Raw genomic sequence first — 27,922 nt, 5'->3', positions numbered from 1 at the left:
GATGGCACTGCTGTGACCTAAGTGACTAGAGGATAAGGGAGATTTTGAATATCTGCACACACTTTTGGACACTGGACACTTTTGGATTGTGTGAGGCCCACTGATATCTCAGCGCTATGTGACAGGCTCGATGGCACTGCTGTGACAAAAGTGACTAGAGGATAAGGGAGATTTTGAATATCTGCACACACTTTTGGACACTGGACACTTTTGGATTGTGTGAGGCCCAATGAATATCTGAGCGCTATGTGACAGGCTCGATGGCACAGCTGTGACCAAAGTGACTAGAGGATAAGGGAGATTGGATTGCTTTTAAAAAAGCAGTTTGCGGAGCAGTGGGTAAACAGAAATGCCAGCCTGTCAGGAAGCCTTAAAAGGCAGCCCAACAACCAACACCACTGATACACCACTATATAGCCTCCCCTTGCACTGCACACACAGTGACTGGTGTTTTGTGCAGGCCAAATTGCTATCAGCAGCAGAAGCAGTTTTTTTTTCTTCTCAGCAGGACAAAAAAAAAAATTGGGATTGCTTAAGCAGTTTGAGGCCCAATGAATATCTGAGCGCTATGTGACAGGCTCGATGGCGCAGCTGTGACCAAAGTGACTAGAGGATAAGGGAGATTGGATTGCTTTTAAAAAAGCAGTTTGCGGAGCAGTGGGTAAACAGCAATGCCAGCCTGTCAGGAAGCCTTAGAAGGCAGCCCAACAACCAACACCACTGATACACCACTATATAGCCTCCCCTTGCACTGCACACACAGTGACTGGTGTGTTGTGCAGGCCAAATCGCTAGCAGCAGAAGCATTTTTTTTGTCTTCTTCCCTGCCTAACGCTCTCCCTACAGAATCAGCAGCAACCTCTCCCTATGCTAAGATCGGCAGAAGTAAGATGGCGGTCGGCGTGCACGCCCTTTTATACCCTCTGTGACGCCCACCAAAGCAAGCTAATCACTTGCATGCCCTTCTGAAAGATGGTGGTGACCCGTGCCTATGTCATCACGTTGCCCACAGTGTCCGTGGATCCTGATTGGCTGAAAAAGAGCGCAAAACAAACTTTTGAAACACGACTTTGGCGCGTAAATCGCCGACCTCGTGGCCGACCTCATCCTAGGGTCGGGTTTCGTTTCATGAAACCCGACTTTGCCAAAAGTCGGCGACTTTTGAATTTTTTCGACCCGTTTCACTCAACTCTAATATAAATCCAATGAGTGATGGGTAAGTGATAAGATATTAATGCGATGCACATGATATCACTTGTAGCACCATGAACGATACATGCTTTTTTACCGTAAGTTATGCAATCACTTTGCACTTTTATAGCACAGGCACTTTTTGTGATATGACTGGCCAGTATGTATTGTATGAAAATGTGAAAATATTACTCGTAAAATGATTTAGTATGATTATTATGTTAATTGTATCTCATTACCATGCACCTATTTATATGCTTGTATTCCCTTGTGTTTTCACTGCTTGAAAAAGGCTTTTGAAGCCGAAACGTTGCACCACGCCATATGGGCCTAATAAAGTCCACTCTTATATTTTTTTGCTAAGCCTGGAGTGCTACTTCCCATTTTTTATTCCTGAATCCAATAAATACATTTATTTATGTAAAAAAAAAAAATAAACAGAAAAAAGGACACATATTTGGTATCGCCGCGTCCGGAACAACCTGACCTATAAAACTGTTACACTGGGTATTTTCTGTCATATAGACCCCTCCAATTCTCTTCATACTGTATGTGATGTGGTTCCTAAAAAAATGGTGTTGTAAATTTTGTTGTAAAAATGAGAAATTGCTGATCAACCTTTTAACCCTTTTAAATTCCTAACCCAGAAAATTATATTTCAAAAATTGTGCTGATGTAAAATATACATGTGGGAAATGTTTATTAACTATTTTGTGTGACATCACTTTTTGATTTAAGGGCATACAAATTAAAAGTTTGAAAATTGCTATATTTTGAACATTTTCGACAAAATTTCAGATTTTTTCACAAATAAACGTAAGTCATATCAATGAAATTTTTATCATTATCATGAAGTACAATATGTCACGAAAAAACTTTCTCCGAATCAGTGGGATCCGTTGAAGCGTTTCGGAGTTATAACCTCATAGAGTGACACTGGTCAGAATTGAAAAAAAAATGGCCTGGTAAGGAAGGTGAAAACAGGCTTTGAGGTGAAGGTGTTAAAGGGGTTGTTCAATTTCATTAAAAGTTAATCCCCATCTGCAGAAACAAACTCTACTTTACTCACTTTACTCAGGTCCACCAATGTCAGGCATTGGCTGCAGAGCTGGTGTCACATGACTGTGAAGCAGCCAATCAGTGAGAACAGCAGCTCTGAGTGTGGTGTTTCCCGTGTAGACAGAATGCCCCACTAAGAGCCATTGAGCTCACAGATTCTCTGCCACACTGTCAATGTGATGTCAATGACGTAGCCACTGCCAGACACTGGGAACAGCAGCAAGACCTGCCATTGGACCCCGGTAAGGCCAGCACAGCTCAGTTTGTTTCTTTGCAATAGTCCACAGCAGAGAATTAAACTTTAATAAATGGGAACAACCCTTAAAGTCCTCATACTACTAGCAATATTTATCTATAAAGATCACATGGCTATCTGCATGATTTTATGTCTTTGTTTGCAATAGGTACGTTTGTAACACCTCAACTGAATATTTTGAAGGGGTGTCCACATACTCTTGGCTTTAGGCTGGAGTCAAACTACCGCAGAATACGGACGAGTGCTAGGCGAGAAAACATTGCATAGCACTCGGACCGGTGCTAATCTATGGGGCAGCTCACATCACCATATTTTTTCTCAGGTGTATTCGATGTGCGTGTAAAATCGCAGCAAGTTGCGATTGTACGAGTATATTGTCTGAGACGTCTGTGGGTGTGAGAAAAACTCGAACGCCACACAGACCATCCATCTAGATTGTGACAAATACGCACACATATTCCTCATTTCAGCCCACTGAGCCATTTAATTCAATGGGGAAAGTCAGTGAGAAATGTAAAGTCATACTAATGTTATACGGATGTCATACAGATACATGGGTGGGAGTAAATCGCATCATCATATTGCAAACGCATTACACAGGGATGACCATATGGAGAACACTCGTGCGACTCTCGGCAGGGAGACTCAGACTGATTTTCCATACGTTTAGTGTGACTCCGGCTTTATAATGTAAAACTGTGAGAAGGTTCAGAGCCTCTAAAAATACTTTAATAAATTGTCCTAACAGACTGTTTTGAGAATAAAATTGCAAAATTTGGACCAATACTTTGAATCATGGCTTTAGTTCCCTCTCATACAGCATCAAATAGCTCACAGAACACAAAATAGCTGGCACCATGTTTAATGAGTCAAAAATGCTACAATTGCTTAGATACATTTTATTGGTTCGATCAAAGAGAAAAACTCAAAAAGAATACAGTAAAGAACATTGTGACATAAATGTAACAAAGGGATATACATCTAATAATGATAAAGCTAAAAGTTTCCTCTGCTCTTGCTCAGACATGCAATGGGGAAACATGAAAAGGTCCAAAGCCTTAGAACAAAAAGCAAACTGTTATTGACAGAGACTTTGCAGAGTCAGCAGGAGTAAGACCAGGTCCTAGAAGCTGGGAGAGCCGCATAATTTGTTAAGGTACAAGAAAATCAGTGATCATACTGTGCGAGGAGCAGTTATGGCTGTTCCTTGATTAGAGTTTACAATGATATAAAGTTTTCAATTTTTTATCGTTCAGGGTCTGACATCTGGCACTACCGCAGATCAGCTGTTCAGAGTGTCGGCGGTGGCTGCTGGACGGAACTGCTCGATAGCAGAGCTGCTCAGTTTTCTGATAGTGGCTGTGGATGGGTACTACACATCCACCTCCTGTTCAAATCAATAGGAGGCAAATGTGTAGTACCCTGCCGCAGCCACTATCAGAAGACGGAGCAGCTTAGCAATTGAGCAATTCCGTCCGACACCGAGAACAGCTGATTGGCGGGAGTGGTGGGTGTCAGACCCCGAGTGATCAGACACTGATGACCTATCCTAAGGATAGGTCTTCAATGAAAAAGTAGTGGACAATTTCTTTAAGGCATTTTTCACCTTAGACAAACCCAGCTTGTCATCAGGGTACCCTATAATAAACTAATCACAAAGCTAATTATGCATTGTCAGAGAAAAGCCATTTAGACTGCATGGGAAATGTTATATTACATGCAGATGAGTAGACATACATGTAGTATATAGATGTGTCAAGTCTACCAAAATGGCATCTGCTCTGGCTTGGTACCCTAATAGAGGCTATAAGCATTGGTTTATTGACTTGATGAGTGTTGGCAAAAGAGCTCATGTCACGCCCCCCTGACCAAACGCCCATCGGGGTGACGTGGGTGTGCTGATGTTTTCCTCTCCCCCCTCTGCCTCCCTGGTGGTCTGCAGGATATGTATTGGTATGTCTATCAGTACCTTAATCGGTATGTGCATAACTACTATGTGATTGCTTTGTCCATTTATACTTATTATGTTGTATTGCTTGGGGGGCTTTCTAAAACGATTTATGAATACTACTTTAATATGTTATTAATGATTGATTTCTCTTTGGGGGGAATATACTGTAGCAGTTATATAGTTTAAATGGTTGTTTAACATTATGATTACATATGATGCCTTATAACAGCTATGCCAAAACACCTACGTTCCGTGTTTGTAACTGCACATATGCACTGTGGTTTTTCCTACCTTTTTAAACCTGTTTCCTTATTTGTAATTAATAAAGTATTTCTATATTTTTAAATACATTTTGGACTAGATGATCGTTTTCTTTTTCTTTGTTCTTTCATTTGTATTTTTGGCGATCAGTCCTTGATTTTGTCCGATATTTTGGTATCATAATGGAGTTTTCTGATATTTAATCTATTAATCACTAATAATGATACCTTTATCTTTGTTGAGCAATTTTCTCAGTTCAAAAAAAGTGGATTGGAAATTATTTGAAAGAGTAACTAAAGTTATTTTTTAATGTTCCTCCAGGCGTTGCACAACTATCAATTGTTGTAATATCCTTCATTATTTTATTTTGCTTACTTATTTCCCAAACGCTATGCTGCAGTGCTGTTTCTATGCCCAGTTTATGTTATCAGCAGCTGCTGGGCAATATCCATGCACTATATTCAAACTGCCTGTATATGAGAATTGGAGCGTCTCAGACAGGGATAGGGAATGTCCTGTACAGTCACTGTATCAATGTAGTGTCCTGATCCTTGCTGGGCAGCAGTTGAAAGCATCTTCTAAAGGAGCATGAAATGAACATTGAAACAGCACTGCAGCATGACGATTGGTAGAAAATGAAGCAAAATAAGTTGATTAGGTTTACTATAAAAATTTATAACATTAGAATGCCTGGAGGATAATCAAATACAAAAGGTTTAGTTTTCTTTCATAAGTTGCTAGTTTATCCACCAAGCACCCTTACAATGCACAAGGTAAGCATTACACTCTCAGGACCTCTTCACAGTGTTTCTACATCATCTAACAAATCCCAAGCTAACAGACCAATAAATGTAATTTTATAAAAGCTCAGGGAACATAGTTTGGCAATAAGTTACTATTTTTAGTTATTTGTTTTCTACTTTCGATTGCTGCTGTATCCATTTACAGGTCCTTTGCTTACTCTCCACCCAGGTGAAAAGGGGCTTGTAGCCAAAGTGTCTGAATGCCTTATCAGTATCATGGCTGTACGTAATGACCAATAATTTCAATATGGGGATTGACATAAATGGTTTCAAGTTCCAAAAAGGTCTGACAATGGTTTTTATTAAGTTGTAAATTGAAATCATTATCCACATCTTCCAGTAAGGGATGTGCTTCCCAATTTGAATAGCAGGGTCAATTTCACTGAGCAACTCATAATTTAGCTTGACCCTTTGATTGAAGGGAGTTTCATCATAAGCATAGTAGGCTTGTCCACCAAGATGGTCCGGATGGAGCTGCATCTGCCGTGCTGCAAGTACATGCATCCAAGCAATGTTGCCTACAATACAAGATGTATTTGTAGTGATGAAATATGACCATATTATGAACACAAGAATTCTCTCTATGAGGACCACACCCGCAATGGCAGAGGACCACACAGCCACTATCGGACCCATGAGTTAGGTGGGCCTAATGTCAAGCAACCCTACCCAATTTCAAGGGTATCTTGCTCATCACAATGCAGATACAGTTGAACAGAATGGTCAACTCCCCATCATATCAATCATCTTCTGCATCTACGTCTCGACGCAGCGTGTACAGTTTTGCGGCGATGCACTCAGAAATGGCAGAACCATGCATTGTATGTGGAAGTGTTGTGTGACTCAATGTATTTCTCAATGTGTGACCTTACTATTGTATAACCAATGTAGACATATAGATGGACCCCAAAGCTATGGTAATGATTGTTCAGTAATTTATTTCAAGGGGTTGTCCACTACTAGACAAACCCTTCTAAATAGCTCCAGTCTGGTGCAGAAATGATAAAGGTTTATACTTCCCAAATTGGTGCCGATCCTGGATCCAGCACTTGAGTCCTGGGATGAATTCCTACCAAGGACAACATCTGCCAGGAGTTTGTATATCCTACTTGTCTATTTGTGGGTTTCCTACCACACCCCAAACACAAACTGATAGGGAATTTAGATTTTGAGCCCCAATGGGGACAGTGATGATAATGTCGGTAAAGTGCTGGAGAATGTGATGGAACTTTATAAGAAAAGCATAATCAATAAATATCTGCAGGTAAATAGCATTTTCCAAGGTGACAGGTTCACTTTAATATTTCTTTTTAGTAGTTGACCAAGACCTGAAGGATCATGTATGTAAGCGGTACATTCCTATTATTTTGTGGCTAACAGTGCCATCATGTGGACCAATATGGACATGCCAGCCAATTTCACAGACCAGTTATTATGTTTCCATTTCCACATAGAGACTATAATCCAAAATAAGCCGGCACTGCACTTGCTTCAATAAAAAGTGATACATTTATTCAATGTAGTTGTACACGTTTTTATGTTTCCGTAAAAAAAAATGCATAAAACATGATTAAAAAAAATGGCAACAAGAGCAACACACTAATGCTATGTGTTTCTGATGTATAAATTTTTATTGAAATTAGTGGGGTACCGGCTCTATTTTTTAGTACTTTCATGCCTTGGAGTGAAGTTTCCGTGCTCCAGGCAAGTGAGATGATCAATGTATTTTCCTTACTTCATAGAGACTATTACATCTCTATGCCAACACAATAATATTAAATGCTTGAAATTAGTTTGATTCATTGACACTAATTGACCCCCATAGATTAATTATTTTTGTTATGGAATTACAGTCCCAGACTTGAGTGACATTTCTGCTATTTAACCCCTTAAATGACATCGGCATTGGCCCCTACAAGATCTGGAGATACCGATGCGCCGGCATGGCAGCCGAGGCCATGTCATGGATAACTAATGGATAGTCTGTGAGATTATTGCTGACAGGCAATAATGTCTAGGTATGCTGAATATAGTTTTAACACTTTAATATAGCTTAATAAAGGTATTAAAAAATGTTCAGGCAAAAAAAATTCTATTTCATTCATAAAAAAGAGGTTCTATTTTCAATCCTTTCCCCTCTCTAAAAAACAAACAATGCAGGAAACAAATGTATACAGCATGGACAGAATTTTCATGACCCATATGATAAAGATAATATTTTAGTTCAACCATTTGTTGAATCACATGGTAAAAAAATAAAGGTGGAATTACTATTTTTCTTTTTCCCTCACAAAAATATTGTACATTTAAATATTAAATGTAAAACTGTACAGGTGCATCTCACAAAATTAGAATATCATCAAAAAGTTAATTTATTTCAGTTCTTCAATACAAAAAGTGAAACTCATATTATATAGAGTCATTACAAACAGAGTGATCTATTTCACGTGTTTATTTCTGTTAATGTTGATGATTATGGCTTACAGACAATGAAAACCCAAAAGTCATTATGTCAGTAAATTAGAATACTTTATAACATCAGCTTGAAAAATGATTGTAAAATCCGAAATGTTGGCCTACTGAAATGTATGTTCAGTAAATGCCCTCAATACTTGGTCGGGGCTCCTTTTGCATAAATTACTGCATCAATGCAACGTGGCATAGAGACGATCAGCCTGTGGCACTGCTGAGGTGTTATGGAAGCCCAGGTTGCTTTGATAGCAGCCTTCACCTCGTTTGCATTGTTGGGTCTGGTGTCTCTCATCTTCCTCTTGACAATATCCAATAGATTCTCTATGGGGTTAAGGTCAGGTGAGTTTGCTGCCAATCAATCACAGGGATACTGTTGTTTCTAAACCAGGTATTGGTACTTTTTGCAGTGTGGACGGGTGCAAAGTCCTGCTGGAGAATGAAATTTCCATCTCCAAAAAGCTTGTGAGCAGAGGGAAGCATGAAGTGCTCTAAAATTTCCTTGTAGACGTCTGTGCTGACTTTGGTCTTGATAAAACACAGTGAACCTACACAAGCAGATGACATGGCTCCCCAAACCATCACTGATTGTGGAAATTTCACTCTAGACCTTGGAAATTAAGGTCCCAGAGTTTGGAGGAAGAGTGGAGAGGCACACAATCCAAGCTGCAGTGCAGCCATCCACCAGGAAATTTTAGAGCATTTCATGGTTCTCTCTGGCGACAAGCTTTTTGGAGATGGAAATTTCATTCTCCAGCAGGACTTGGCACCTGTCCACACTGCCAAAAGTACCAATACCTGGTTTAAAAACAGCAGTATCACTGTGCTTTATTTGCCAGCAATCTCGCCTGACCTTAACCCCATAGAGAATCTATGGGGTATTGTCAAGAGGAAGATGAGAGACACCAGACCCAACGATGCAGATGAGCTGAAGGCAGCTATCAAAGCAACCTGGGCTTCCATAACACCTCAGTAGTGCCACAGGCTGATCGCCTCCATGCCACTCCACATTGATGCAGTAATTGATGCAAAAGGAGCTCCGACCAAGTATTGAGTGCATTTACTGAACATACATTTCTGTAGGCCAACATTTCGGATTTTAAAATCATGTTTCAAGCTGGTGTTATAAAGTATTCTAATTTACTGAGACAATGACTTTTGGGTTCTCATTGTCTGTAAGTCATAATCATCAACATTAACAGAAATAAACACTTGAAATAGATCACTCTGTTTCTAATGACCCTATATCATATATGAGTTTCACTTTTTTGTATTGAAGAACTCAAATAAATTAACTTTTTGATGATATTCTAATTTTGTGAGATGCATCTGTATATGTACATCAAATAGGTTTTATTTAAAGGAATCTGTCACCAGATTTTTGTCACATAATCCAGGAGCAGCATAATGTAGGAACAGAGACCTTATTTCAGCGATGTGTCACTTATTGGGCTGCTTGCTGTAGTTTTGATAATCTCCTGCTGATAAAACAGTTATTTTATCACTAGAGGACTAGTAAACCTTTCTCCATGTACTTCTCTATATTCATGAACTCCGTACAACCCCACCCCTGAAAAAACAACTTTCTGCCTATGCACATTGCACACTGTCAGCAGTGGAGTGGGTGAGGTTATACAGAGCTCAGCTTTCTGAGAACTGTCCCAACCCCAGGCCTTGGAATGAAAAAGAATGTTCCAAGCCACCCACCCACAGGTCCAAATGCTAAACGGAAACATTTCCAGGCAGCTTGCCTTGAAAATACTGCCATATAGGCTGGTAGACACAGAGGATTTTTGCCAACTCATGACGGCAGCCATCCCTCTGTACTCGGTCTCCAATTGCCACATTTTCTCCTGGTGTGCGTCCCTGTCTTGTACCAGCACGTGTCTAAGAACATCACAAGTGCCCTTACCAACGCACTTACTGTCCTTGTCCACTTACCAACCGACATGAGGACAAGCGCTTGTGGCCAGGGATGCTACATTTCCCTGACGGCACACTGGGTGAACATTGTGGAGGCTGGGGCCATATCACACCCTGGCATATGTGCTCCTGACGCAGAGGAATGCTGGCCCTACTTCCATCAGGGTTTCCTCCACCTCCTACCACAGTTCTTACACCCCCTCCTGCTCCTCCTCCTCCTTCTCCTCCGTCTCCGATGTGGTATATTAGAGCATGTCGTCCACATCACCCGGAAGCTAGAATCTCTGTGGCACTGCCTTAGTGAAATGGAGGTTGGCACCCTTAGGGAAAAGACTTGCACTGTTTAATAAGATGGTGAAGTACTTCTAACCAGTGCAGGACTTTGTGAAACCAGACGCCACAATGTTCTGGCCCCTCTCTTTCACGATATTTCTGTGACAGTTAAATTTTTTAAATCAGGAAACGGACAAAGAAAATATGTCCAGATTTTCAAAAATGGCAGTCATTTATGTTCAGACTGTTATTACAAAGCCAACAATAGAGTTTCCAATCCGGGATTGTCTGAAGCAGATTGGTGAACATGTTTCAACATGTACAATAAAGAAATACTGGAACAAAATGTTTTCGAAATGGTAGGATTGACATAGCTGCACTGCACTAATGCCATAAATAAGCCACTTACAAGGCACCATACACCAACTAACAAAGCTTGGAGCGATAAGACCAAAATGTAATTCTATCACCACAATCATAAATGTTTTATTGGAACAGGAGTCAACCAGACCTATGTAGCGAGAAGCACACTACTCTTACTATTAAGCATGGAAGTGGATCTCTTGTGTTTTTAGGGTGTGTGAGATAAAGCGGCATAGGATGATCTAAAACAATGTATAACAAGATGAATGTTGTCTTATTAAAAAATATTTGCATCCATTAGCCAGAAAGTTGTGAGTGTCTGTGGTCACAGGTCTATTGTGGCCAATAACAAGTCCAGTCTACTTTATTATTTGTCTTACCAACGTATGTTAGGCTTTGTTCTATATTATCAGGTTCAAGGTAGTTCAGGCGATTAGAATTTGATTTTGCAGATTGGTAAGTTTCCTTTAAAAATCGCATCTTTTCACCATAGATGTTACTTGGCCGAATCACACATGTGGTTAGTTTATTTCCATTTCTAGTCTGATAAGAAATAAAAAGGAAACTATTATTTTGTTGACATTGTACAGTACATTAGGAAAAACACCAGCAACCTCATCTAAGTCCTCAAACCTCATGTACAATGCCTTGTTATGGCTCCCATGGCTCCCGTAAAGGTTCAAGGTTCTGCTGATGATTCAGCTGCTTTTCGTGATGTCAAGTTGACAGAGCAGCCGCTTCTCTTCTGCTCTGTAGATGTGGCATGTCATGCTGATTGACATCTGGCTCGCCAATGCATAACTGTGGGGAGCCAGTTGTCAAATAGCATGATGTTGGCAGTCATGCCCCATCAACAGAAGAGGAAGAAATGCTCGTTGGTGTGAAGCAGCAGAATCGTTGACAGGAGACTAGTGATGAGCGAACTCGTGGTTGTTCGGGTTTGCCTGGTTCAACAAACACAGTAAAAAGTTCAGTTCGAGTCTGAACTCGACCTCAAACTTGACTCTGGACCCGAACCCAATAGAAGTCAATGGGGACCTAAACTTCAGTGCTTTATAATGGCTGTAAATTGGTTATAGTCAGGGCTAGGGGGCTGCAAAAGGATGTTAAATGGGGGTAAGAGCAGGACAATTGCCCTGCAAACAAATGTTAATAGGGAAATCACTTATAGGGGTTCTGTTACCGTAGCAATCATGGTAAAATAGGAAGTAAATAAATAACATAAAACTTTTAACAGTGCCTTCACAGAGACTAAGGCTAACTATTTCCAGTGGAGATAAAAATTTCACCCAGAGAACATGGAGCAGGGTATCCCCTCAGCTTACAAATTTCACCCACAGAGCATGGGGCACAGTACCCCTACATTAGTACATCTCCAATGCTGTTGCTTTAGTGTCCAGGGGGCCCGAAGTGTTTCCTTTGAAAAAATTATTGGTCAAAGCAGGCAACCACGTATGAATGCTTCAGCTAGGGATAATGGAATTGCACTTTTTTTCTAGTTTTTTGTTTGCTTGTTAGTTCAAACTTGTGCCATGATTAAGAGGAGACCCAGTGGAACACAAAGAGAAGGAACTGGAGGCACTCTCAGCCATCAAATGGCTAGGCAATGGCCCACAGTGCTCCCATAGCCAGGGATGCAGAGTACAAACAGCAGTTTGTAGGCACATTACTCATACTGATTACTCACACAGATTCGGATAAAAAATACACACAGCTATTGGCAAATTACTCCCACATATATGGGTTAAAGAATACACACAGCAGCTTTTGTCAAAGTACTCCCACAGATACGGGTACAAAAATATGCACAGTGGCTTTTGGCAAAATACTCCCAAATGTATGGGTTAAAGAATACACACAGGGTCTTTTGACAAAGTACTCCCACAGATATGGGTTAAAGAATACACACAGCGGTTTTAGGCAAAGCACTTGCACAGATATGGGTTAAAGAATACACACAGAGGCTTTTGGCACAGTACTATCACAGGCATGGTTGCCTAAGATTAGAAAAATATGTTTACACACACATCACTCCTACTGACTCAGATACACGTGCAGAGTACAAAGAGAGAGTGTTTTTGTAAAACTGTGCACACGCAAAAATGAATACAGACTCTCACTACAACTGCGTCCTTTTCCTATGTTAAGCAGAGTAGAAATAAATAATAAGGTTTTTGAACCAGGAGGAACAGGTACAAGTGGAGGAGAAGGTAAACACAACGGTATAGGTGGAAGAGATGAAGGAGGTGGTAGCCAACACAGTTCTTTGTTTTTTTATTTGGGGAGGCGTTCCCCATATGAAATGAATGCCAAATAGAGTTGAAGACTGTCTGGGTGTTGCCGTTATAGTTGTTTAGTAGTGATGAGTGAGCGTGCTCAGATAAGGTGTTATCCGAGCAAGCTCATGTCCTAATCAAGCATTGTCAGCATGCTCGAAAAAATTGCTCAAGTTGCCGCCGCTGCATGTCTCGCAGCTGTTCGACAACAGCAACATCTGCAGGGATTGCCTATTTGTTAGGCCACTACCTTATCCAAGCACGCTATTTAATCACTATTGTCTAGTCATCCTAAAGTATGGACATGTCCTGTGGGATGCATGCCGGGTTCATTTTAAGGAATGTTAGCTTCCCCACAGTGGATGTGAACAGGCGGATGAGCCCGTCTGTGATGGCACCAACTGCCATGCTAAACACATTAACACACGTTTTGAGAATACACTTGCTGCAAGGTAGTCTAGCTCCGTCCAAGGCATAAAGGGCAAGCTCAGGCCATGTGTCCGATTTGGAGACTCAGAAGTTAAATAAGGCAGACCTATCTGTTTGTATGTGGAGACGTGTGGACATCTACATATTCTTCCACTATGTTGTTGTAACACTGCCATATCAGATGGTGGTGCAAGAAGTTGTGGTGTGGCCATAAAGTTTTGCCACATTTCGACCATGCTAACCCTAACTTCCTCCAAGGTACTGACGGTGCCCCAGCTGCGTTGTCGACTTCCTCCTTGGCCTCTGCCTTGTTTTTCCACTAAGCCCCTGCTGCCAGGTGGCAAAATCATTAGTAGTTTTTCTACCAGCTTGTGCTTGTATTCAAGCATTTTGCGACCCTGGTTCAGTATCAGAAATAATGATGGTACGTTTTCCTTGCAGCGGGGATCCATCAAGGTGCTACCCAGCAATCTTTGCTGGTAACAATATGGGCAACTCGTCAGTCATTGTGCAGGCACTGCAGCATGTATTGGCTCATGTGTGCCAGGCTGCCCACAGACAATGACAAGCTTGTCCTAAGTGGGAGCATATTGTCTGCGTACTCTGTATCCCCCCAGTCACAATCCAGTGATGCCCGTGAGCTGATGTGAATGCCACCCTTCTGTGAACATGATTGCTCCTCTGAAACTCCTCTATTGCCTGCTGCTTATCACAGTCTCTCCCGCATAGGCAAGGTGTAGTTACACCTTGTTTGTAGATGAGGGTGAAGGAGAGAACACCAAAAGTGAGCACACACTGCTCGCAATTTAAGCCGCAGCTCCGACATGTGTGGGTAGTTTTTCAGTAAGCTCTGCACCACCAAGTACTGTATAGTGTATGCTCCAGGCAAGGGATGTGCGTTAAATCGGCTAGGCCCAAAGCTTCTATGAGATTTCACCGGTTATCGCACACCACCAGGCCGGGCTTGAGGTTCACCGGCACAACCCCTCATCTGTCTGCTGTTTCACCCCCCTAAACAGAGTAAGTTAAGAACAGCCTGCTGTTGTTTCCCCTTGACTGTGCTCAAGTTGGCGGTGCATGTCTTCATTTGAATAAGCGGTAGAGGAAGAGGAGCAGGAGGAGGTGGCAACCTGAACAAAAAAACATTGAGCAATACTAATTGGTGGTAGGACATGAGCTAGAATGCCTCTGCCCCAGTCGCCACTACATTTACACAGTGGGCTATTAGAGAGATGTAATGTCCCTGGCCATGCTTACTGGTCCACTTATCGATGGTTATGTGGGCCTTGCCACTGATGACCTTGCGCAGTGCACACTTGATTTGGTTCCCAACATGTTGGTACAGGGCAGGGATAGCCCACCTGGAAAAGTAGTGGTGGCTGGGAACAACATGCTGTGGAACAGCCACCAACATCAGTTTTTAAAACTGTTCTACAACAGCTGGAATCACAGCATTTCAAAGGCCAGTAATTTGGAAATGCTGTTATTCTAGACCATGGCTTATGCGTGGCTAGGTTGGTATCTCCTATTGCTTTTGAGGATTTGGGGGATGGAAAACTGAACACTTCCATAGGAGGGTGTGGAGAGGCAGGTGGCCTTGTTGATCATGAGCAGGAGGAAAAGGCTGAGACCGCAGCAGAAGAGGAAGCAGGAGAGTACACACAGCTGCTTAAATGACAGAACTCCCACAGGTTGGAGGGGTGCAGAGTACACACAGCTGCTTAAAGGACAGTACACCAACAGGCGGGGGGTGCAGAGTACACACAGCAACTTAAAGGACAGTTCTCCCACAGATATGGGAGCAGAGTACACACAGCGGCTATTAGCACAGTACTACCAAAGATATGGGTTTCAGAGTACACACAGCGTTTTTTTGCAGAGTGCAGTCACTATCAGTCCCTCACTTCAACTGCGTCCTATCCCTACACCAATGAGAGCATAATGGCGGCAGGCACTCGTGATATGGCCTTTATTCAAGACGGGTCACATGCTGCACAAGCATGTCAAAACTTGGCATGGCTGTGATGGCTCCGGAAGGGCTCAAAGACTAAAAGTTTGTTGATTGGCTACGCTGCAGCCTTTCAACAAGCTTCATTAGACTGGTGATCCCAAACAGGAAACCGGACATACATTAAAAAGACCATGTTCATGGTTCGGTACCAGACCTAGGTGTCCAGTACGAACCCCACATTTTGCAGTTTGAGTTCACTCATCCCTATCCGTGACCGCTCTGAGCTGGCACCAGACAGAAAATACAGTTAGCAACTACCTGCCTGTAAGTTCTTTACCCCATGATAAATATAATAAAATAACCCCAAATAATCCATTTAAAGTGTTTTACCACAAAGAACATTTGTCACTAAAGATGAGCGAATATATACAGCACTTAAGTGGAATTGAATTCTACTTGAATTTTTTAAAAATCCACATTTGCAAAACTGCTGATTTTTTAAAAAAAATTTCTTCCATCTGAATTCAGCAAAATTGCAGTCGGTAACTCCTATTTTGCTGAAACATAAAGGGACAACAAAAGATTAAAAAATAAAAAAATACTTATACTCACCTTAATGCTCATCTCTCCGCCTCCTCTGCTTCTCACTGTCACATGTCTGGACCTCAACATTGCTTCTTATCACCAATGAATCCCTCTTCACGATAGGCTAGAACTTTCAGCTCTGACCCACAATCTGCAATTCACAGCGCATGTCATAAAGTCATTATGTTGTTATCTTATGCGCACTTGTGCAGAATTGTCTCAGGTTTAATCAGAGCTGGAAATCACAAACTAGAGTGACAGAGGGCCAGTGATTCAGTACTCATGGTGGGGATAGGACAATGAGGTTAGGACAGGACGGGTGACAGTGAGGATGGGAGGGGCTGGAGAGGTGAGCGGTAGAGTTGAGCGAAACAGGTCGGCCAGATTCATAAGTCGCCGACTTTTGCCAAATTCGGGTTTTGCTGACCGAAACCCGACCATGGCGTGAGTTTCGTCAACCGAAACCTGACCATAGCGTGAAGTCGTCCATGCAGTCGGAAAAACCAGTGCCAAAGTCACATTTCCCAGAATGCTTGCAGGTGACTTTTTCCAGCCAATGAGCAAGGACGTACACTGTGGGCACTGTGTTAAGGGTATAACTCTTGCAGTACGGGGTGTCCAGTGTCCCATTTCCTGGTATGTAGTTTATTATTCCAAGTCCTGATTACCTGTTTGTGCTCTGGTTAGCTGGTCGGTCGGGGATTATACCCTTAACTCTTCATTGACTGGCCGGCTCTCCATTGCACCTCTACATGTTTACTAGGACTATTTAACCTATTAATTTTTGTATTATACCTGTCTCACTACCAGATGCTATGTAATATAGACTTGAGTACCATTTTATATGGACACTATACACCTATCGTTCTGCTACCTTTTATGTCACTCTTGTTATGCCACTAAGCCTTTTTTAACCTGTGTCTCCTAATAAAGATATGTGATTTTTCTATTTATCTTTGGACGTCTATGCACTGTTTTTTTCTCCGGCTTGCTTTATATATATATTTACAGTGTGTTCTACACTGATTGGCTATGGGCTGTGTAAGATTTCTTTCATGACTTATACACAATAGATTTATGATACGTAATGCTATTTTATTTCAGCCCTATGCATTGTCATTTCTGCCTATTACCGTATACAGCTGTACGCTTCTGATACAGTACCGTATATCTGCTGTTTGTATTAAAGTGAAATCCATACTGAGAGAGCGTCTATTTTTGACTCCGGAAATAAATACGGAGATTTAAATTTTCCCTTACACCGTATACAGCTGTACGCTTCTGATACAGTACCGTATATCTGCTGTTTTATTACGGTGAAATCCATACAGAGAGAGCGTCTGTGTGTGACTCCGGAAATAAATATGGAGTTTTAAATTTTCCCCTTCACCGTCTACAGTTGTACGCTTCTGATACAGTACTGTATATCTGCTATTTGTATTATGGTGAAATCCATACTGAGAGAGCGTCTGTTTTTGGCTCCGGAAATAAATACGGAGATTTAAATTTTCCCTTACACCGTATACAGCTGTACACTTCTGATACAGTACCGTATATCTGCTGTTTGTATTACGGTGAAATCCATACTGGGAGAGCATCTGTGTGTGACTTCGGAAATAAATACAGAGATTTAAATTTTCCCCTACACCGTATACAGCTGTACGCTTCTGATACAGAACCATATATCTGCTGTTTGTATTACGGTGAAATCCATACTGGGAGAGCATCTGTGTGTGACTTGGGAAATAAATACAGAGATTTAAATTTTCCCCTACACAGTATACAGCTTTATGCTTCTGATACAGTACCGTATATCTGCTGTTTGTATTACGGTGAAATCCATACTGAGAGAGCGTCTGTTTTTGACTCCGGAAATAAATACGGAGATTTAAATTTTCCCCTACACCGTATACAGCTGTATGCTTCTGATACAGTACCATATATCTGCTGTTTGTATTATGGTGAAATCCATACTGGGAGAGCGTCTGTGTGTGACTCTGGAAATAAATACGGAGATTCCCCTACACCATATACAGCTGTACGCTTCTGATACAGTACCGTATATCTGCTGTTTGTATTACGGTGAAATCCATACTGGGAGAGCGTCTGTGTGTGACTCCGGAAATAAATATGGAGATTTAAATTTTCCCCTACACCGCATACAGCTGTACGCTTCTGATACAGTACCGTATGTCTCCTGTTTGTATAACGGTCAAATCCATACTGAGTAAGCGTCTGTGTGTGACTATGGAAATATATACTGAGATTTAAATTTTCCCCTACATCGTATACAGCTGTATGCTCCTCATACAGTACCATATATCTGCTGGTATTTTTGGTACATTTTCCCAAAAATGAGGAAGTATGGTTGAAGAGGCCACGGACGTGGGCGGGGGGGTCAGCTGTTACTGATGGTGGTGGTACATCTGCTGGTTATGCCAAAAGCACAATAGCACCTAAGGTAGGAGGTGTGGAGCCTGCGTCATCGTCTGGCTCCACGAGGCCTGGAAGGCTCCCTTCTCTGGGAGTAAGTAAACCGATTTTAAAGCCAGAGCATCAGGAACAGGTTTTGGCTTACATTGCCAAAACAGCCTCCAGCTCTATCGCCTCCTCTTCTGAAGTTTCAAAAACTGCAAGCACTGAGTCGTCAGTGCAGGCTCCTGGTCAGGAACAACACCTTTCCTTGTGTCCTTCACCTCCACGAAAAGTGAAGGATGTGGCAGGCCACACTTCAGATTACTCCATGGAGCTCTTTTCACATACCATTCCTGAGTTATCAAGTGAAATGCTGAATTCCCCAGTCCAAGATGAATATGACATGGAGTGCACTGATGCACAGTCAGTGCTATATAATTCTGCTGGTACATTCACCCAGAGCACTGCATTGCCCTCGCAGTCTACTGAGCCAGATTATGACCCTGATGAAACTCGGGTGCCCCTTCCCGCATACTATACCACCGTGCACGGTGACACAGAGGAAGGTGCAGATGAAATTGAAGAGGAGGTGATGGATGACCCAGTTGTTGACCCGGATTGGCATCCATTGGGGGAAGAGGGTGCCGCTGGCAATAGCTCAGAAAAGGAGGAGGATCCGCAGCAGGCATCGACATCGCAGATGCGATTATCTGGCAGGTCCGTAGCAGTCCAAAAACATGTTAAAAAAAAACAAGAGTTGCAGGACAGCTTGGCCAGACGGTCAAATTAGCACAGTGTGGAAAGCCTGAAAATTTTTCCCATAGTAGGAAGAGTGCAGTGTGGCACTTTTTTGACCAAAATCCTATTGATGAGGCAAAGGTTATCTGTAAGAAGTGCGGAAGGACCTTTAGCTGAGGGAAAAATCTCCAAAATTTGAATACCAGTCGCATGCTTAGACATGTAAACACCATGCACTTGCAAGCGTGGACGGACTACAAAACCTCAGGTAGCACATGTGCACCTGCTCCGACTGAAGTTATCCAGCAATGCTGCATCGCTTCCCCCCACTGTAAGCCCACCGGTTAGCACACCACCAGCAAGAAATGTTGAGGTGTCGTCGCAAGGCAAAGCAGTTAGGGAATCACAATGTTTTTCCAACACAAGACTGCATCTAGGCCATCACCACCACCACCACCATCACCAACCACCTCTCAGTCCGCCATGTCCACCGCTAGTTCCACCATATGCAGCTCTCAAGTCCAGTTCACCCTAGCAGAGGCTCTGAGTAGGACAAGAAAGTACTCATCCTCTCATCCACGTACACTGGCTTTGAATGCCTACATTGCCAAACTGATCTCACTAGAGATGATGCCCTTCCGTTTGGTTGAAAGGGCAGCGTTCCGAGAGCTCATGGCCTACGCTGTCCCACCCTATGACCTACCCAGTCGGCATTTCTTTTCTAGAAAAGCCATCTCTGCCCTCCACCTGCATGTGAAAGACCGCATTGTCCATGCACTCAATCAGTGAGTAGAAAGGTGCATCTCACAACAGATGCATGGGCCAGTAGGCATGGCCAGGGCCGTTACGTGTCCATCACTGCTGTTGGGTGAATGTGGTGGATGCAGGGTCCACAGGGGACAGCGGTGGTGGGACAGTGCTGGCTAGCCCACGGTATAGGCAACAGTTGGCTGTTGGCATTTGACCCTCTGCCTCCTCCTCCTCCAGAAGCGAAAGCTCATCGACAGAGCGCAGTCGCACGAGCACTCCATCCGCAGCCTCCAGTGTTGCACACGAGGTGTCCCACTGTCGAACAGCTAGTGGTAAGCGTCAGCAGGCTGTTTTAAAGATGATGTCTTTGGGTGACAACAGACACACCGCGGAGGTACTGGCCAACTAATTGCAGTGAGAAACTGAGTCATGGCTGGGCAGTCTACATCTTGAGCCAGGCAAGGTAGTCAGTGATAACGGATGTAATTTTGTGGCGGCCATAGCCCTGGCAAAACTCAAACACATACCTTGCCTGGCTCACACCTTGAACCTGGTGGTGCAGTGCTTCATAATTAATTATCTGGAGTTACAGGCCCTTCTCCATAAGGTGCAAAGACTGTGCTCGCACATCCGTCCCTCACCTGTAGACTCCAGTCGTGTGCAGAGGCTACAGCGATCGCTCCACCTCCCCAAGCACCGCCTAATCATAGACGTTACAACAAGGTGGAACTCCACCATGCACATGGTTGAGAGACTGTGAGAACAGAGGCAGGCTGTAATGCATTTGTGGGAGGATACACAGGCAGGCAGTTTGAGGACAGACACTGAGTTGTTGGGTGTGCAGTGGTCAAAGCTGAAAGACCTCTGTAAAGTCCTTCGGTGTTTTGAGTAATGCACACGGCTGGTAAGCGTAGACGACGCCATCATAAGCATGAGCATCCCACTTAAGCGTCTGCTCATGCAAACTTTGACGCACGTTAAGGATCAGGCGTCTGCAGCGGAGGAGGAGGAGGAGGAGGGAAGCCTTGATGACAGTCAGGCATTTTCTGCTCAGGGAACTGTCCTGGACAAGTTGGAGAAAGAAGACGAAGAGGAGGAGGATGAGGGGGATGATTATTTTGGGGAGGAGGATGCTTCTCAGGGGGCAAGAGAAAATGTTGGCTTGCCAAGGTCAGGTACAGGGTTTGTGCTTGACTGGAGGAATGTGGATTTGGCAGAAAGTGCTCCTCCACCCACCACTGGCAGTGCATCATTGACACCTGGAATATTGGCCCACATGTGTGATTATCTCTTGTGGATCCTAAAAAGGGACATTCGCATTGCCAAAATTATGAAGGATGACGACTACTGGTTGGCCAGCATCCTCGATCCACACTATAAAGGGAAATTACAGAACATCATGCCACAGGAGGACCTAGAGCTAATATTGGCGAACAAACAAGCAACTCTGGTAAACCGTTTGTTAGAGGCATTCCCAGCACACAGCAGCGGTGCAGGTTCTACCACGAGCCGTACTGGGCAACATGGATGAGGTGTTCGTGGTGCACACAGCCGACGTGACGTTGGAGACAGGGGTTTCATGACCATGTTGTGGACTGATTTCTCGAGTACCGCTCACACGACCGGTAATACTGAATCGATTGCAACAGACAGGAGACAGCACTTGTCAACTATGGTTCAAAATGACCTCTCCTCCCCTATCGATGTTCTCCCTCACAGTTCATTCCCCTTTGACTACTGGGCCTGTAAACTAGACACCTGGCCTGAATTGGCACAATATGCCTTACAGGAGCTCGCTTGCCCTGCTGGTAGTGTGCTATCAGAAAGACTCTTCAGTGCTTCTGGATCAATCCTGATAGAAAGAAGGAATCTGCTGTCGACCAAAAACGTAGGTGATCTCACCATTAAAATGAACCATGCCTGGGTTTCAAAGGATTTTGTACCACCTTCCCCTGATGACACATAAGTTGCCAGCAAAATGGCTCGCTTTGTCCTCCTCTTCCTCAGACTTCTCCAATTCCTCCATTTGCAGCTGCTGAACGTCCAGCCTGCACCTCAACATATGCCAGTTTTTCAACCTCCCTAACTGGGATGTACCCCCCCTCAACTTTAGTCAAATAACCCCCAGTTTTCAATGCGTTACTATTATTATAAAGTAAATTAAGGTTGACAAGCTTAAGTAATAAGAATTGATGTCATTGCCATTGAAATGGGCACTGTAGGTGTGTTTACTGTCCTCCACTCACTGCCGACTTTTATTTCCCATTGACTTGCATTGGGGTCGGGTCGGGTTTCGGTCGAAACTCCAATTTTTTCCGATAGTCGGCCGATTTCGTTCGACTCGACTTTTGGTAAAGTCGGGTGGTCCGAAACCCGACTCGACCCTCTCGGAGGCAAAGTCGCTCATCTCTATTGAGTAGTAATGTGAGCATAAGTATTTATTTTTTTATATCTTTCGTTTACTGTACTCTAAGTTCTCAGGAAATTTTAAATTTGCGTGACATGCTTATCATGCTTATCTCTATTTATCACCTATATACAGGATCCAAGTCCCGTTTTTTTGACACTTCACAAGCACAGAGAAATTAAGTTATATTGGAGAGCGGGTCACTTGGAAACTGCAGAGCAATGCACTAGTGGTCCTATAGATATGTGATAAATGTCCTTTGTGAATCTATTATAAAAGCCAAAAATAGCAACCAAACATATACTGTATATATAATATATGCATTGCATTACTTGTTGTCCATTAGCCAGCAGGATTAGTTTTTCAGCTCGAGCCTTGGTTTTTCCATATGAAAGTAAGGGTTCACCAGGGTAAAAGGTGTCTTCTGTTACTCTTAAAATAAAACATGGATAAATGGGTTATAAAAATAAAAAATTACAGTTAGCGATTAAAGAGGTTTTGGAGACTGAGTCTTAAGTCCGTCAGAACCAGGGACCTTTATATTAATCCATTCATGGAGCTCTATGTGGGCTGCTCTATCTGGGTCTATGCAGTTTTCACAACTACTATTTAGGAACACATACAATCATTTAGTCACTTTTTATTCCATTTTGTTGTAGATGATATGAACAAAAAAGCAGATGATGATATGTGTAAAGTCTGTGGAATTAATGGAGCTATATAAGTGAGCACAAAAAAATAAATAATACAGCATTGTGTTTTAGTTGTGTTTTTATGGTGCTCATGCATAGAGTTGATTGAATTTGTTCGGATTCGATTCCGAATACGATCGGCAGCGAATATTGTTTTTGCAATATTCGTCAAACACAGCCGAACGTCATTAGAGTCAATGGGAGTAGAAATTACCGAATATGTTCTGAACCAATCATCAAACATATATTCAGCACGAATAGGGTACCTATATGGCATGAATATGGCAAATTCAGATTTGGCGACAAAATCCGAACAAGTTCGCTAAACTCTACTTCATGCCGTGGTATTAATGCCATATTAACCTTTTAGAGACCAAGCTATTTGATCTTAATGACCAAATTGTAGAAATCTGACCAGTGTCACTATATGAGGTAATAACTGTTGAACGCTTCAATGTATCATAGTGATTCGGAGATTTTTTTGTGACATAATGTACTTCTTGATAGTGACAAAATTTGTTTCATGACTTGCATTTATTTGTGAAAATATCGCAATTATAATGCAATTATAATAAAAAAATCGCAATTTTCTAATTTTCAGTCTTTATATCCTTAAACCAATTAGTCATGCTGTCCAAAATAATTAATAAAAAACATTTCCCATATCTCTACTTTCCAACTGCATCATTTTTCAAATGTCATTTTATTTTTTTAGAGTGTTAGAGCTGTTAAAAGGTTAGCAGCAATTTCTTATTTTTTTAGTATTGACTTTTAGGATTGCTACTTCCTGTAGGTAGCACTAGAGTTCTAGTCCTCTAAGAAACAATTTTCATTTTTTAAGAAATATACAAAACCTGCTTCTTTAGGGTCCTATTCAGATTTCAATGGACCTATGGGTCGCCCTCCCAGGGCTGTGGGGTACTCGGTACCGGGCCAGTCCCTCAGAGGGGAATGTCACAGCAGCGGTGACCCGGTCCGTGGCCCTGGGTGCCCATGTAAAAGGGATGAAGTGATGGAATAAAGTTTATGAGTGAATGATTTGTGACGCCACCTGTGGTGTTCGGCAATGAAGGTGTTATGCCGACGCTGCAGACAGATCCTCTGGGACAGATGGTGTGGTGCAGCAATGATGTTGTAGCCCTCCACAGGCAGGGCTGTAGTCCCAGGGCAGAGTAGATGTCGAGGAAGAGGGTGTAGTGTTTGGCACAGAGATGTAGCAGTGCTGGAGAGTTTGCAGGAAGAAGGCAAGGACACAACAGGGTGCAGTTTCTTTACCTTTACTTTGCTTGGCAAATGCAGTCCAGGGTCCAGATTACAGATGGCACAGGAGCTGGCTAGCCTGGAAGCAACTTAGGAATCTCTCTAGGCAGATGGGTTGTGTAATCTCCTTCCTAGTGCTTAGTTTTAGGTACTTGCAGTACTGTGTTACACTGAAGTTCCACTTGATTATTGTCTTTAGAACTCCCTCATATGGCAGACAGCTGTAGCCTTTCTCTTATGGCTCACACGTCGCTGTTGTTCCTCCGAGTCTTATGTGGGAATAGAGCATTTACAGCTTCCTATTCCTCCGGTTTCTGTTGCAGGACCATCAGTGTCCATACAGCCTTGGATACCGGGCTCCAGATCATGCACTATAGCTGGGAATGAGCCTGAACTCTCTGCTCAATCCCCCAGCTCTTCTCCTCACGTCCACACACGTTGCCCTCCTCACAAGAACTAACTAAATTTCCCCTTCCTGGCCCCCAGAGATCAGCTGTTCCCCCAGTTTTTGGGTTCAGAGCTCCCTCTGCTGGCCTGGAGTGGGAGCTGTGTTGTGTGCTGTGATTAACTGCCAGAGAGATCCATTATTGCTTCCAAGCATGACATCACACTCCCTAGGAGGAAGGCAATGCCACTATGGCGACCATAATCCTGGGGGCGCCACATTCTCCCCTAGTGCAATTCAGTACTCCCAGACTGAAGAGAAAACATGTAAACATATTAACAAATTAACAATTGTAACTGTAACAAGATTTCAAAAATGAAAAATTACAAAAACCAAAGCTCAAAAACAGTCCTATTGACGTTTAGTCCATGTGTCAATGTCCATGGTCCAATTCCTGAGCAAGTTGGCAAACTATTTACACGTAGAGTTTTGACCACACATAGTCCTGTGGTCCAACTGTCCATTGAGACAAAAGAAAATATCTAAAAAGTCTTACAGAGTCTCTAGGCACAAAACTTGAAACGTTGCATATTTACATATTAACATTTACAAAACTTATCTATATGCGGAACCTTAGGGGTGGAATACCTTGGGTACTATGGACAGACCTACATAGCATTGGTGTGGGTAAACTAGGTAGTAACCGTCTGTGAACTCTTAGACTCACCATGGGCATGACAGATTCACCACTGGCAGGGTAAAGGTTCTCTGGCTCGACTGCTGGTGTAACATCCGCTGCCTGAACTTCCTGATATTCAGGGTGGTCTTGAGTCACTTCTTCTTGCACTACCAGTTGGGGAAAGGTCAAACTGGCACCACTATGGCTTGATTCGCTCTAGTCCAATTTGCAGGGAATTCTCCGAGTACAGTGCTGACCTTTTCTTCTTCTTCTATGGGCTGAAGGTTGTTTTGCTCTTCCATTCTGTCTTTTAGTTGGTCAGGGCACAGCTTCAGATGATTCCTCGATACTGCTGATGAGGTTCCCCCTCCATCCTTACTGATAAGGCACACTTTGGTGTTGTCAAAGCTTGATGGTAAGACGGTGTAGGGTTCAGCTTCCCATTGGTCATCCAATTTATGCATCATTCTTTTCCTCTTTAGGACTTGTTCTCCTGGTGACAAGGGAACTGCAGGTGCATGCTGATTGTAGTTCTTTTCTTGTTTTTGTCTCGCCTGAGCTAGACTCTTTTCTACACACTCTTGTACTCTACGGTACTGTTGCTGCCACTCCGTATCCCAGTCAGCATCTGGTGATGTCACTTCAGGTGTAAGGACTCCCATATCCAAATCAATAGGCAGCTTGCCAGGCCTCATTAGGTAGGCTGGAGTGCAGTTGGTAGAATTCACAGGAATGTGATTGTAGAGGTCGACCAGATCTGGCAACTTCTCTGGCCACAGATTCCTCTCTTCCAAAGGCAAGGTCTTCAGCAGATCGATCACCACCTGATTTATCTTTTCACACATGCCATTGGTCTATGGATGTTACGGTGTTGTCCTGATCTTTTTGCAACCGTACAAGTTACAGGATTCCTGGAACACTTCTGCCTCAAAGGCTGGGCCTTGATCTGTAAGCACTCACTCAGGATATCCGTGTGGTTGACAAAAGTGCTGTTGGATGCTCTGGCTGCCGTCTTGGCTGTTTGATCCTTGACAGGCACGACTACCAGGAACCTCGATTAGTGATCAACGATGGTAAGAGCATAAATGTAGCCTGAACGGCTTGGAACCAGCTTCACATGGTCCAGGGCTACTAACTCGAGTGGCTGTTTGGTTATTATTGAATGCAAAGGAGCTCGCTGGCTGTTATGGTTCTTCCTGCGCAGGTTGCATTGTCCACACTACTGGCACCAATTTTCAATGGCCTTCCTCATACCAGCCCAGTAGAATCTCTCCCGGAGCAAGGCCTCCAACTACTTCCATCCGAAGTGTCCAGCTCCATTGTGGTATGCTTCCAAACCATTGATGCCTCCCTCTTTTGGGACTACCACTTGCCAGACCAACTCATGAGTGCGGACATTGATACTCCTCCGACACAGCTTTCCCTCATAGAGGAACAGCCTGCCCCTTTCCTTCCACAACTGCTGGGTTTCTTCAGGAGCATCTGGAGCTGGGCGTGAGTCAGCTTGTGACAGTAGCTCCTTTACCAGGCTGACTGCGGAGTCGCTATCCTGGGTTTCTGCCCAGTCATGATGGGGCAATGGATTTAGGGTGGCCTCTTTCATGCTAGATCGTCTGTTTCTCACTCCTTGGGCATGCTAGGCCGCAATTGGCCGGAGGAAGACAGGTAACTCTATTTCTTCGAGTGCCTCAGGGTCTTCTCCTGCATCTGGCAGATTGGGCATTCTGGACAGTGCATCAGCGTTGGCATTCTTGTGCCCCGCTCGGTACTTGATGGTGAATTCATAGTTAGACAGCCGGGCCATCCATCGCTGCTCCAGTGCACCTAGTTTGGCAGTTTCCAAGTGAGTCAACGGGTTGTTGCCCGTGAAGATGGTAAACTTGGCTGAAGCTAGGCAATGCTTGAATCGTTCAGTCACAGCCCAGACTATTGCGAGGAACTCCAGTTTGAAGGAAATGTAGTTGTCAGGGTTCCTTTCAGTGGGACGAAGCTTCCTGCTGGCGTAGGAGATCACTCTTTCTTTGCCATTCTGTACCTGTGACAGTACTGCTCCCAGTCCCACGTTGCTGGCATCAGTATACAGAACAAATGGTTGGTCATAATCTGGGTAGGCCAGAACTTCATCTCCTGTGAGAGCCATCTTCAGTCGAGTGAAGGACCTCTCCAGTTCCTCATTCCATTCAAATGTAGGACTCTTCTTTCTGGCTTTCTTTGGTTGGCCCACCAGAAGATTTTGCATAGGCGTGGCTATCTCAGTGAAGTCTTTAATGAACCTTCGGTAGTAGCCTACCAACCCGAGGAATTGACGTACCTCATGGAGGTTGATGGGCTTCTGCCAGTCCTGGATGACAGTGACTTTGTCTGGATCTGTTGCCACACCTTCTGCACTCACTACATGACCGAGGTACTGTAACTTGGGCTTCAGGAGGTGGCATTTGGAAGGCTTCAGTTTCAGGCCAAAGTGGGACAAGGCTTCAAACACCTCAGCCAGGTGCTTCAGATGGTCTTCATAAGTCTTGGCGAAAACAATGACATCATCAAGGTACAACAGGACTGTCTCGAAGTTCTTGTGTCCAAGACAGCATTCCATTAGCCGCTGAAATGTCCCAGGGGCAGTGCAGAGCCCGAACAGCATGTAGTTAAACTCGCAGAGACCCATTGGTGTAGTAAACACTGTTTCCTCCTTGTCTGCCTCTGCCATGGGAACCTGCCAATACCCACTAGAGAGATCTAAGGTGGAAAAATAGTTAGCAGTTTGAAGTGTAGCTAATGACTCTTCAATTCTGGGTAATGGGTAGGCATCCTT

The 27,922-nt window shown here is 43.3% G+C and overlaps 1 protein-coding gene across 1 annotated transcript in view; it reads right to left on the bottom strand.

Annotated features, from left to right (window-relative positions):
* Positions 1-3,975: 3,975 nt before the first annotated feature.
* Positions 3,976-27,922, bottom strand: part of LOC141078083 (3 beta-hydroxysteroid dehydrogenase type 7-like) — an 84,866-nt gene continuing 60,919 nt past the window's right edge. Inside the window, exons 4-6 of the mRNA XM_073564915.1 lie at positions 22,433-22,532; positions 10,930-11,092; positions 3,976-6,039 (exon numbers count right to left, since the gene is read on the bottom strand). Coding sequence (XP_073421016.1) covers positions 5,624-6,039; positions 10,930-11,092; positions 22,433-22,532 — 679 coding nt within the window. The 3' untranslated portion in view covers positions 3,976-5,623. The remainder of the gene's footprint in view (positions 6,040-10,929; positions 11,093-22,432; positions 22,533-27,922) is intronic.

The sequence above is a fragment of the Dendrobates tinctorius genome, unplaced genomic scaffold (assembly GCF_039654945.1).
Source record: "Dendrobates tinctorius isolate UK_male_01 unplaced genomic scaffold, ASM3965494v1 ptg000016l, whole genome shotgun sequence".
Taxonomy (NCBI): domain Eukaryota; kingdom Metazoa; phylum Chordata; class Amphibia; order Anura; family Dendrobatidae; genus Dendrobates; species Dendrobates tinctorius.
Note: the sequence above shows the minus strand (reverse complement) of the source record. Positions and strands in the feature narration are given on the sequence as shown.